General features: G+C 43.2%; 1 protein-coding gene across 2 annotated transcripts in view; it reads left to right on the forward strand.

Moving 5' to 3' along the window:
* Positions 1 to 1,733: 1,733 nt before the first annotated feature.
* The window catches only part of LOC121582747 (calmodulin-regulated spectrin-associated protein 1-B), a 200,627-nt gene continuing 188,497 nt past the window's right edge, over positions 1,734 to 13,863 (forward strand). For both annotated transcript variants that reach the window (XM_041898825.2, XM_041898826.2), the window contains exons 1-2: positions 1,734 to 1,869; positions 2,479 to 2,648. In XM_041898825.2, the coding sequence (XP_041754759.1) occupies positions 2,480 to 2,648 (169 nt within the window). In that variant the 5' untranslated portion in view covers positions 1,734 to 1,869; position 2,479. The remainder of the gene's footprint in view (positions 1,870 to 2,478; positions 2,649 to 13,863) is intronic.

Genomic DNA, 13,863 nt, shown 5'->3' on the forward strand with positions numbered 1-13,863 from the left:
CGGATGTGCTTCCCTTTGTAGTAATATTTTGCAAGCCCTGCCACATCCGACGAGCATCGGAGCCGGTGTAGTACGATTCGATCTTAGTCCTGTATCGACGCTTTGTCTGTTTGATGGTTCGTCGGAGGGCATAGCGGGATTTCTTATAAACTTCTGGGTTAGAGTCCCGCTCCTTGAAAGCGGCAGCTCTACCCTTTAGCTCAGTGCGGATGTTGCCTGTAATCCATGGCTTCTGGTTGGGGTATGTACGTACAGTCACTGTGGGGACGACATCATCGATGCACTTATTGATGAAGCCAGTGACTGATGTGGTGTACTCCTCAATGCCATTGGAAGAATCCCTGAACATATTCCAGTCTGTGCTAGCAAAACAGTCCTGTTGCTTAGCATTTGCTTCATCTGACCACTTTTTTATTGACCGAGTCACTGGTGCTTCCTACTTTAGTTTTTGCTTGTTAGCAAGAATCAGGAGGATATAATTATGGTCAGATTTGCCAAATGGAGGGCGAGGGAGAGCTTTGTACGCATCTCTGTGTGTGGAGTAAAGGGGGTCTAGAGTTTTTTCCCCTCTGGTTGCACATTTAACATGCTGGTAGAAATTAGGTAAAACAGATTTAAGTTTGCCTGCATTAAAGTCCCTGGCCACTAGGAGCGCCGCCTCTGGATGAGCGTTTTCCTGTTTGCTTATGGCTGTATACAGCTCATTGAGTGCGGTCTTACTGCCAGCATCGGTGTGTGGTGGTAAATAGACAGCTACGAAGAATATAGATGAAAACTCTCTTGGTAGATAGTGTGCTCTACAGCTTATCATGAGATACTCTACCTCAGGTGAGCAAAACCTCGAGACTTCCTTAAATATCGTGCACCAGCTGTTGTTTAAAAATATACATAGACCGCCACCCCTTGTCTTACCAGAGGCTGCTGTTTAATAACCAGACATTCATACAAACTTGCTATGCTGAATTCTTGACGCACAATTGAACGTGCTGCTATATCCTGCTATATGGTGCCAGCACACCCACAAGCGAGCTACTCTGGGCAGCCGGAGTAGCACGCGGCAATTTACAGCGTACTAATGTACACTAGCCGTGAGTCTTTGCCCTACAAAGTGATTTTAAGATATATAAGTTATCCCGTACCAGCTTTTGTGCCGAATACATTACGTTGTTACAGGTGTCAGGCGTATGGGTATGTGGCAGCAGTGTAGGAGGGAGGTGTGAGAAGTGTGCAGAAGGGCATGAGACAAAGTAATGTGTAGCATTGGGGAAAGATGCGGTATGTGTTAATTGTAGTGGTGACCATGGAGCTGGGGATCAGAAATGTCTGGTGCTAAAGAGGCAGGTTGAGGTTTCCAGGGTTAGAGTAGTGTAGAAGTTTTCATATGCTGAGGCGGAAGATGGGTCAAGGTGGAGGGATCCTGAGAGGAGTGGTGTGAGTAGCGTACAGTATCTATACCAGCACAGAGGGATAGGCCAACAAGTGATATATGCTTCTGTAAGAAGTACTGTACTGCAGGGATGGAACGTAAGTCGCAGAAAGGTTGTGGTGGCAGGGTGTATATTTTTTAATGAGTGTAGGGTTAGATGGTAGGGTATTAGTTGATTTATTTCCTTTTTTTTTTTTTTTTAGCAAAGTATAAAGGAGTAATACACCAGTCTAGTAGGTGGCGGTAATGCAATATTTATTGGATGCCAACCGCTGTTAAACCTCATCGAAGAAGAAGAACTGCACATCATATTGTCTTGTTGGTCAGTTGGTGAGGAGGACCACACCGTAACTTTAGCTGTCGTTAAAACGATTTAATTTTCGATTTTAAGGGTACGTCACTATTCGTCAAAGCTGGATTGTGGATCTCGTGCTCATTTAAAGGTAAAGTTTTATTGCTTTACAATTAATGAACTGTACAATGACTGTATTTGATATAAACTAGCCAGTTAGCATAGCTAACTAATTTGGCTAACGTTAGCCGTGTCACCTCTCAAATAGGCTTTGCCGTTACTGCGATTGGTGACTGGTGTGGTTGCTTTTAGACTACCAAATGTACGTTAGCTAAACTAACGAAGCTCAGTCATACTACAACACAGCCTGGCTGGTCGCTATAGCTAGCTAGCTAGCTAATCACCTAAGTCCGACAAGCGAATTGATCAATTAACGTGCTATTTATTGTGTGTCGTGTTATTTTATTTTACGATAATTATTAATCGAGACCATAACTAGTTACGTTTGCTGGTTGACCATCCGTTATAATCTTGTTTTTCCAGAGCAGAGTTGGGCGTTTCATCAAACATGCGCCGCAATACATTGAATTTGTTATACTACCACATGAGTTATCTAGCTCGCTAACGTTACTGTCTGTGTGATTTTATTTATACAGTACAATAGAAGGCAGTTCGTTTGCTAGCAAAGTAGCGGGTGCATACAGTCGACATTGGTAAATGTCATTGTTTTTCTAACTAGTCTGTGGTTTGTCTGGTGCAGGATGGATTTAGACGTGTGTGCTGGCGGGGACAGTACCAGAGGGAAAGCTGATTCGGCTTTTGCAGGTGAAGGAGGCGCTATGGAGATCGTGCCTATGGAGCTCTATGACTCCGCTAGAGCGAAAATAGATGCAAATCTCCGCTGGCTCTTTGCCAAAGCTTACGGTATAGGTAAGTGTTTCTCTTGCGCAGGTGCTCGCAATCTTTTGTGTTTTGAATATTGAAACGCTAGTTTTAGCTTTGGGACACATCGGGAGTCTGTCTATTGCTTGGACTCCCTACTTTGTATTCCTGCTGTGTAAACAGTGGTAGATTTGTACACTGAACAAAAATATAAACGCAACATGTAAAGTGTTGGTCCCATGTTTCATGAGCTGAAATAAAAGATCCCAGAAATGTTCCATACGCACAAAAAGCTTATTTCACTCAAATTTTGTGCAGAAATCTGTTGACATCCCTGTTAGTGAGCGTTTCTCCTTTGCCAAAATAATCCAACCACCTGACAGGCGTGGCATATAAAGAAGCTGGTTAAACAGCATGATCATTACACAGGTGCACCTTGTGCTTCGGAAAAAAAAAGGCCACTCTAAAATGTGCAGTTTTGTCACACAACACAATGCCACAGATGTCTCAAGTTTTGAGGGAGAGTGCAATTGGCAGGCTGACTGCAGGAATGTCCACCAGAACTGTTGCCAGATAATTTAATGTTAATTTCTGTACCATAAGCCGCCTCCAATGTCGTTTTAGAGAATTTGGCAGTACGTCTAACCGGCCTCACAACCGCAGACCACGTGTAACCACGCCAGCCCTCCACATCTGGCTTCTTCACCTGTGGGATCATCTGAGACCAGCCACCCGGACAGCTAATGAAACTGTGGGTTTGCACAACCAAAACATTTATGCACAAACTGTCAGAAACCATCTCAGGGAAGCTCATCTGCGTGCTCGTCGTCTTGACCTGACTGCAGTTTGGCGTCGTAACCGACTTCAGTGGGCAAGTGCTCACCTTTGATGGCCACTGGCACGCATCACCTCATGTTTCAGCATGACAATGCACGGCCCCATGTCGTAAGGATCTGTACATAATTCCTGGATGCTGAAAATGTCCCAGTTCTTCCATGGCCTGCATACTCACCCATTAAGCATGTTTTGGATGCTCAGGATTGACGTGTACCACGGCGTGTTCCAGTTCTTGCCAATATCCAGCAACTTTGAAACAGCCATCGAAGAGAAGTGGGACAACATTCCACAGGCCACAATCAACAGCCTGATCAACTCTATGCGAAGGAGATGTCGCGCTGCATGAGGCAAATGGTGGTCTCATCAGATACTGACTGGTTTTCTGATCCACGCCCCTACTTTTTTTAATAAATGTATCTGTGACCAACTGATGCATATCTTTATTCCCATTCAGGTGAAATCCATAGATTATGGCCTAATGAATTTATTTCAATTGACTGATTTCCGTACTGTAACTCAGTAAAATCTTTGAAATTGTTGCCTGTTGCGTTTATTTTTGTTCAGTGTAGATTTCGTGGTAGGAAGTCTCACGTGAAGTGAGTGGTCTAATAGCAGCCTGCTGTCTAACATGGCAGAAATATGATGCGGTTTGGACAAAAGTTGGATTCAGATGTTTATTTGATAGCGAGGGACACATTTCACTTTGTCTGATAAGTAGAGTTTCTAGAGATTATACAAACGCTTTTGTTTATAGGAAATGTTTTTGTGGTATGGTTATTTTCCGTCGCCAACCACCAGAATGACGCACAACTCAGGGAGTCCAACCAATACACAGACTCCTGATGTTGTGTCCCAAAGCTATTGAAACGCCTACTGTTGAAGTCTGTTAATGGGAAGCATTCTGTTAAAACAACAAAAACAACTGTCTGTCTCTAGATCTAGTTGTTTTGTCCCACTGTGGTGCCACAGATTTGGAACCAGAACTCAGACCTGCATGAATGTCATGAGCTAGCTAATTCACCAGTTGTTTTTGTCTGGGCTTTATAGCTCAGTAACAGTAAGGTTAGGCTGCGTATGCCACTCACGGATCTACTGACGGATCAGGATTTAGACAGGTGTGTGCGTGGGTGGGGGTAGTCTAGGTTGAAGTGTGCGCGTATCTTTCTTTCCCCTTCTTTGATCAGCTTACTGCCTGCTGAAAGTGTGTGTCTGTGGTGGGGGAGGGATTGGATGTGTTTGAGGATGATTGTTGTCCTCTTGAGTCAAGGGACATTCCCTGGCTAAACCCACCTCAAGCAATTTTATTCACAATGGTCATCTCATTACACACGGCATCGCTCATCACTATGCGCTTCTTGTGTGTGTGTCCTGCAGAAAGACCATTTAAAGCTGCAATATATAACTTTTTGCGTGACCTGACCAAATTCACATAGAAATGTGTGTTATAGATGTCATTCTCATTGAAAGCAAGTCTAAGAAGCGGTAGACCTGTTCTGTGCGTACTATTTACAGTGCCTTCGGAAAGTATTCAGACCCCTTGACTTTTTCCACATTTTGTTACGTTACAGCCTTATTCTAAAATTGATTAAATTGTTTTTTCCCCTCATCAATACCCCATAATGACAAAGCAAAAACAGGTTTGTAGAAATTTTTACTAATGTATTACAAATAGAGTTAAGAAAATATTTACTAAATAAACTAAAGTAAAAAATAAAACATAACAATAACGAGGCTATATACAGGGGGTACCGGTACCGAGTCAATGTGCGGGGGTACAGGTTAGTCAAGGTAATTTGTCCATGTTGGTAGGGGTAAAGTGACTGCATAGATAATAAACATCGAGTAGCAGCAGTGTAAAAACAAAGGGGGGGTTGGTCAATGTAAATAGTCCGGGTGGCCTTCCTCTGACACCGCCTAGTATATACAGTACCAGTCAAAAGTTTTGACACCCCTACTCATTCAAGGGTTATTCTTTATTTTTACTGTTTTCTACATTGTAGAATAATAGTGAAGACATCAAAACTATGAAATAATACCTATGGAATCATGTAGTACACAAAAAAGTGTTAAACAAATCAAAATATATTTGAGATTCTTCAAAGTAGTCACCCTTTGCCTTGATGACAGCTTTGCACACTCTTGGCATTCTCAACCAGCTTCACCTGGAATGCTTTTCCAACAGTCTTGAAGGAGTTCCCACATATGGACTCAGACCAAAGGACAGATTTCCACCGGTCTAATGTCCATTGCTCGTGTTTCTTGGCCCAAGCAAGTCTCTTCTTATTATTGGTGTCCTGTAGGAGTGGTTTCTTTGCAGCAATTTGACCATGAAGGCCTGATTCACACAGTCCCCTCTGAACAGTTGATGATGAGATGTGTCTGTTACTTGAACTCTGTGAAGCAGTTATTTGGCCTGCAACTTCTGAGGCTTGTAACTCTAATGAACTTATCCTCTGCAGCAGAGAGCCAGTTTAATCATAGCGCTTGATGGTTTTTGCGACTGCACTTGAAGAAACTTTCAATTTTTTTTGACATTTTCCGTATTGACTGACCTTCATGTCTTAAAGTAATGATGTACTGTCATTTCTCTTTGCTTATTTGAGCTGTTTTTGCCACAACATGGACTTGGTCTTTTACCAAATAGGGCTATCTTCTGTATACCACCCCTACCTAGTCACAACACAACTGATTGGCTCAAATGCATTAAGGAGGAAGAAAATTCCACAAATTAACTTTTAACAAGGCACACCTGTTAATTGAAATGCATTCCAGGTGACTACCTCATGAAGCTGGTTGAGAGTACGCCAATAATGTGCAAAGCTGTCATCAAGGCAAAGGGTGGCTACTTTGAAGAATCTAAAATATATTTTGATTTGTTTAACACTTTTTTTGGTTACTACATGATTCCATATGTGTTATTTCATAGTTTTGATGTCTTCACTATTATTCTGTAGGTCCTGGATGGCAGGAAGCTTAGCCCCAGCGAGCTCCTTACGGTCGGATGCCGTACTTGCCATACCAGGCGGCGATACAACCGGTCAGGATGCTCTCGATGGTGCAGCTGTAGAACTTTTTGAGGATCTGGGGACCAAATCTTTTCAGTCTCCTGAGCGGGAAAAGGTGTTGTCGTGCCCTCTTCACGACTGTCTTGGTGTGTTTGGACCATGATAGTTTGTTGGTGATGTGGAACTTGAAACTCTTGACCCACTCCACTACAGCACCGTCAATGTTAATTAGGGCCTGTTTGGCCCTCCTTTTCCTGTAGTCCACGATCAGCTCCTTTGTCTTCCACACATTGAGGGGGAGGTTGTTGCCCTGGCACCACACTGCCAGGTCTCTGACCTCATCCCTATAGGCTGTCTCATCGTTGTCGGTGATCAGGCCTACTGTTGTGTCGTCAGCAAACTTAATGATGGTGTTGGAGTCGTGCTTGGCCACGCAGTCGTGGGTGAACAGGGAGTACAGGAGGGGACTAATCACACACCCCTGAGGGGCCCCCGTGTTGAGGATCAGCGTGGCAGATGTTTTGTTGCTTACCCTTACCACCTGGGGGCGGCCCGTCAGGATGTCCAGAATCCAGTTGCAGAGTGAGGTGTTTAGTCCCAGGGTCCTTAGCTTAGTGATGAGCTTTGTGGACAGTATGGTGTTGAACGCTGAGCTGTAGTCAATGAACAGCATTCTCACATAGGTGTTCCTTTTGTCCAGGTGGGAAAGGGCAGTGTGGAGTGCGATTGAGATTGCGTCATCTGTGGATCTGTTGGGGTGGTATGCAAATTGGAGTGGGTCTAGGGTTTCCGGGATGATGGTGTTGTGAGTCATGACCAGCCTTTCAAAGCACTTCATGGCTACCGATGTGAGTGCTACGGGGAGGTAGGCATTTAGGCAGGTTACCTTCGCTTTCTTGTGCACAGGGACTATGGTGGTCTGCTTGAAACATGTAGGTATTACAGACTCGGTCAGGAAGAGGTTGAAAATGTCAGTGAAGGCACTTGCTAGTTGGTCAGCTCATGCTCTTGAGTACACATCCTGGTAATCCGTCTGGCGCTTGCCTCGAAGCGAGCATAAAAGGCATTTAGCTCGTCTGGTAGGCTCTCGTCACTGGGCAGTGACGCTTTGCCAGTTTGATGGTTCATCTGAGGGCATAACAGGATTTCTTATAAGCGTCCGGAATAGTGTCCCGCACCTTGAAAGCGGCAGCTCTAGCCTTTAGCTCGGTGCAGATGTTGCCTGTAATCCATGGCTTCTGGTTGGGATATGTACCCACGGTCACTGTGGGGACGACGTTGTCGATGCACTTATTGATGAAGCCTGTGACTGAGGTTGTATACTCCTCAATGCCATTGGATGAATCCCGGAACATTTTCGAGTCTTTTGCTAACAAAACAGTCCTGTAGCGTAACATCCGCGTCATCTGACCACTTCCGTATTAAGCGAGTCACTGGTACTTCCTGCTTTAGTTTTTGCTTGTAAGCAGGAAGCAGGAGGATAGAATTATGGTCAGATTTACCAAAAGGAGGGCGAGGTAGAGCTTTGTACGTGTCTCTGTGTGTGGAGTAAAGGTGGTCTAGAGTTTTTTTTTTTTCTCCCTCTGGTTGCAAATGTGACATGCTGGTAGAAATGAGGTAAAACGGATTTAAGTTTGCCTGCATTAAAGTCCCCGGCCACTAGGAGCGCCGCCTCTGGATGAGCATTTTCTTGTTTGCTTATGGCCTTATACAGCTCGTTGAGTGCGGTCTTAGTGCCAGCATCGGTTTGTGGTGGTAAATAGACAGCTACTAATAATATAGATGAGAACGTTGTTGGTAGATAGTGTGGTGTACAGCTTATCATGAGATACTCTACCTCAGCGGAGCAATACCACAAGACATCACGCATCAGCTGTTATTGACAAATAGACACACACCCCCACCCCTCGTCTTACCAGATGTAGCTGTTCTGTCCTGCCTATGCACGGAAAACCCAGCCAGCTCTATATGATCCTTGTCGTCGTTCAGCCACGACTTGGTGAAACATAGGATATTACAGTTTTTAATATCCCGTTGGTAGGATAATCTCGAACGGCGATCATCCAGTTTATTTCCGGATGGTAGAGGCAGGTTACCCACTCGCCAACAAATTCTCACAAGGCACCCTACCTGCCCTTCTCTGCTTAAAGCATATCGAGAGCCAACCTATTCTGCCAGGTCATGAGTAAGGTGGCGGATAGTTGGTCTGAGATTCCCTTCACTGCATCCCTTGTCTAATTAACAAACCTTTGTAGATTAATTAATCCAGTCAACATTTTTATTAATTGTAACCCACCAGAAAAACGTTGTTGTAAACCCTTCTCCAATTTGATCTGCGATTCACATTACTTTGGTGTCTATAACATTGATAATCTCCGGGGGTCATGGTGAATTGGGGTGCCTTAGTATTATCCTTTTTAAGAGTGGTTATTTTAATATCAGAACAATTAGGTGAGGTTTGATTTAATCCCAAATCTATCACACAAGAGAACATGGTCTGAGGCATAGGTGCAGTTAAAAGGGTTGGCCTACCTGTTGAACAGGCATAACAATTAGTTTTACCCAACGCCCTAGCTCTGTAGTTCATCCACCTTACCCAGAAGTTCTCATTTGAAATTCCTTCTACTTCTCCTTGGTTCATTTCCTGCATGAGGAAATCTTCTACCCTTGGTGGTTTAGTGCTATTTAGGATTCCTTCTGAGGGCCTTCCAAGGGGTGTTAGACTAGTTTTTGATACCTCTGGTGATAACATTGGATCTACCTGCTGTTCTGTCTCGGAGGTGGAAGATTAATTTCTCTCCTGAAAAATGAACCTCAAACATATATCTGCCCCGTGCTCATCAACACAGGCCCAATAGTTCCTTGCTATGTCATCTTGCATAATTGACTTTACCGTTATCACCAGTTCCGTTTTACATTTATCATGGGTTTGTTTAATTCCCCATCGGTGTACTGTGTCCATCCCATTCTCATAGTATGTTCCCCAGGTATGTTTAAACACCCTTGCTCAAGGACATAAGCGTTCCCCAGTGCAAATGTATTTACCATACCTTCTAGGACCTAACTTTCTTGTACACGCACCCAAAACCTCCTAACTCTTCATGGGAGAAGTCGAATGGTATCTTGAATCCCCCATCTTGTCCTAAACTGACTTTAACTATTAAAATAATCATTCCACCAATAGTCTTTCTTGGTTTCAGTATTTCTACGAGATCGAATCAGTGCATAATTTCTCTGTTTAGGTTGACCTGGATTAATCCATAATATGGTTAACATGATGATGCAGCTCAGAGTCCCCCAAAATCCCCAAAACCGCCATCCCAATCCTGTCCCTGACCCACCTGCCTGGTACTTCCCTATACCCACACCTCTAGGAACACCTCACAGTGATGAAAGGTTGGGGTAGGGTTTCTTCGTTAACAGAGTTTACCCCCGAACCCTAGTGGTTTAGTTCTTCTCTTTAACTCTGTGTTTTCAACGGTGTTGGCATGTGGGCCTACCTTTTTGCAGTGGGTAACGTGGACCCAAGTGGCTCTCTCAGCTATTCTTATAGCGAAGGCAGTTACCAATAGGACTTGGTATGGTCCCTCCCAGCGTGGCTGCTTTCAATCCTTTTTCCTCAACGATTGGATCCACACCCAGTCTCCAGGTTGTATACTATGAGTCACCTTCTCCTTTAATTCTCCTGTAGGACACAAATTCTTAGACATACGGGTATGGTTAACGAACAATTTTCTCATGTGTTCTGCTAGTGTATTCTCTAGTTCTATGTCTGCCTGTTCTGGTCCTGCCAACTGTGGCATTCTGTAAGGTCTTCCACACACTTTCTCAAAGGGGGACAACCCAATTTATCTGGTCGTCATTAATACTATCGGTAGACATTGTACCCAATTTCTTCCTTTCACTCCGTGATAACTCTATAAAATCCATTTCCAATTGCTGGACTGGATATTTTGCCAGGGGGATATTCCCCCTGGGGTGCTCTCTGTCTATCTTGGTGATTATTCTGTGCACAGACGACACATCTGGAACCCCACCATTATCAGTTTCTATCTGGTTTCTATCGCCCATTCATCCATTGATGACAGAATAGCATATTTTAATGTTACTAGTTTTTGCTTAATAGCCAGAGCAATGTTGTCACGCGAGTGGTCATGTGCTGAATGCATGGACAGCACGGATATTCTTGGGAAAAGTGAAATTTGGAAATAGAGCTGCATCTTTAGAATTTTGAGTTATTTGACAAAGGTAAGTGTCATGGTTTAGGTGTAGTTTCGATGGGCCGGCTGTGCAGGCTGACTCATCATTTGTTTCCTGCTCATCAACTTTGAAAGAGTCAAGGATATGTTTTGCATTATTCTAAAGGCCTACTGCAACATGTTTTCCTTACAATCAATATGATTAGTAATAGTTATGGTAAATACAACAGTCCCATAACAGCCTCTTTTTACAAAGTAAAACGTAAAAGAGAATGGTGTCAACTAGGGCTGACCCCATTTAGTCGATTGGTCGATTGTTTGGTCGATAGGCTGTTAGTCGACCAAGATTTCTGTAGTTGAGCAGTCACAATTTATAACATTTTTGATGGTGCACAAGACACCTGTCTGTTTTGCGCCTGTCTCAGTGGACTAATCCATTGCGGAGGCCACAGGGATGGCACAGTCGATCACTCTAAGACATGTGATACTGAAATTGTATATGGTTATATAATGTAAAAAATAATGGTGCAACACTAATAAATCAAATATTATTTCATAACAAATGCGCTTTTTCCCCGCGTTGGATATGGTTGCTGTCCGCGGTTCTGAAACAATCTTCAGTGTGCCATAGAATTGGCGCCGTTCCCTTACTATGTACGTAATAGCAAAGTTAACCAGCATATTGGGATTAAGAACAATACGGTGGAGGCAGCAGCAGCAGAGACGAGGAAACAGCCCTTGCATTAAGCCCTATTTGGAAGGGATTTGTTTTTCTGGGTTTATTTATTATTATTTCAGTTTTTAACCTTTATTTAACCAGGAAAAGCATATTGAGACCCAGAGTCTCTTTTTCAAGGGAGACCTGGCCAAGAAGGCAGCAACAATCAATACATTACAGAATTAAAACATACAACAACACAATACAATTCAACAACATGATCCAGCCTAAAAAAAGCATTTACACTCCTCTGTAACAGTCTCCCATTAAATTAATTCAGTGGCACTAACATATCTCGATGAAGCATGGATTGTAGACTATTCCATGCCTCTCGTGCACAAGAAGAGAAGGCAGTCTTGCCTAATCAGTCCCTCCAGGATTCCGCGATTCTGCGACTGCATAATTCAATGCAAAATCAACCAATCAGCTTATATTATGCAAGAGCTCGCAGTTTTTACCAATCCCCGCACATTTAGTCCATAAAAGGGTCCAATCAAAAGTGGGTTTGTAATTTTGACCAATTACTGCACTGTTACCGTGGAAAATGGCCCAATCCAACCATACGTCAACAAAGTTTTTCCCCCCTGGCCTGTCAGCGTATTCACGTGCGAAGATGATGGCTGATTGTTGATGGCTGACGGGCAGTACAATGAACAGAAATCAATCTAATTTGCCAACAAAAATAACAGCTAAAGACCGTGCAAAACCATTTCCAAATGTTTTACATGAAAGTGGTGGGAAATTGTTTTGCACTACGTGCAACGTTGTGCTGGAACACAAGAGAAAGTCGACAATCAACAGACCCTTCGAATCAGCAAAGCATATGAGAATGTCAGAACATTTCCCACAGCAGCGGCAGTTCAACATGACTGAAGTGGTAGCAGGGAAGACTGTGGCAAGCGCTGGAAGAATCAAGGTGAGTGGTGTTTTACTCAAACTTTTACTCCGCTAACCTTGGCTTTAGTAGGGTGGTTGGCACTCTGCTCTCCCAGTCTGTCTATGGAGAGCGCTGCTCAAAGCACTGAGTGCAATTTGTCAGCTTTACTGTTTTAAACTCTCTGTAAAACTTAATATGGATCACGAAAGCACAATCTTTCTGGATTTTTTTGAAATGGTAATACTGTTTTAAATGTACATATCAACCACAATACTCTATTTTTATGTTTTCTGTTCTTTATCTCCCTTACGACCCTTTCAGAAAAAATCATAATCTCAAGTATTTTGAAGACGATGCATGCAAAATAAATATTGATCCTCAAATTGAAAGCGATTGATCAGCTTTGAATATATTTGTTTTTTTGAGAGAGAGAGTGAGTGGGAGGTGCATCTCGTGTTGATAGCAAGGTGCAAGCCTGATGGAGAGGAGAGGTGTGTGTTAGTGAATGTGTGAGTGGATTATGACACACGGATATTCACTACCGTTCAAAAGTTTGGGGTCACGTAGAAATGTCCTTGTTTTAGAAAGAAAAGCAAAAAATGTTGTCCATTTAAAATAACATCAAATTGATCAGAAATACAGTGTAGACATTGTTAATGTTGTAAATGGCTATTGTAGCTGGAAGCGGCTGATTTTTTTTTAATGGAATATCTAAACAGGCGTACAGAGGCCCATTATCAGCAACCATCAGTCCTGTGTTCCAATGGCACGTTGTGTTTGCTAATCCAAGTTTATCATTTTATAAGGCTAATTGATCATTAGAAAACCATTTTGCAGTTATGTTAGCACAGCTGAAAACTGTTGTGCTGATTTAAAGAAGCAATACAACTGGCCTTCTTGACACTAGTTGAGTATCTGGAGCATCAGCAATTGTGGGTTCGATTACAGAATCAAAATGGCCAGAAACAAATACCTTTCTTCTGAAACCCGTCAGTATATCCTTCGCGTCGGACTCATTTAAAGAAAAATCTTCGTCCAGTTCGAGGTGAGAAATCGCTGTTCTGATATCCAGAAGCTCTTTTTGGCCGTAAGAGACTGGAGCAGCAACATTATGTACAAAATAAGTTACAAACAATGTGAAAAAACAAAATAGCACAGTTGGTTAGAAGCCCGTAAAACGGCAGCCATCCCCTGTGGCGCCATTATATTATATATTACTGTTTCCTTTTACATTTGTACATTTTAGTCATTTAGCAGACGCTCTTATCCAGAGCGACTTACAGTTAGTGAGTGCATACATTTTTTTTTTTCATACTGGCCCCCCGTGGGAATTGAACCCACAATCCTGGCATTGCAAGCGCCATGCTCTACCAACTGAGCTACACAGGGCCTATGCGCTTGAGCGACAGTGCAATCTCTGATGTGCTGCAACATCTGCATGTCACAAACTTGTCACTCTTTTCTACCCAAACCCTGCCATCCCTCCCAGACTCCTGTCTCACCGTTGCAGTTGGGATCACCTTCTCAGTTGGCTCTGTTCTGGTTTTTCTGCGGAGAGGCTCAGGCATCAGAGGCGGAGGCTCGAAGACAACATCAGATGAAGACTCTTCCTCAGCAATGTCGATTT

Source organism: Coregonus clupeaformis, chromosome 15 (assembly GCF_020615455.1).
Source record: "Coregonus clupeaformis isolate EN_2021a chromosome 15, ASM2061545v1, whole genome shotgun sequence".
In the NCBI taxonomy this organism is placed as follows: Eukaryota; Metazoa; Chordata; class Actinopteri; order Salmoniformes; family Salmonidae; genus Coregonus; species Coregonus clupeaformis.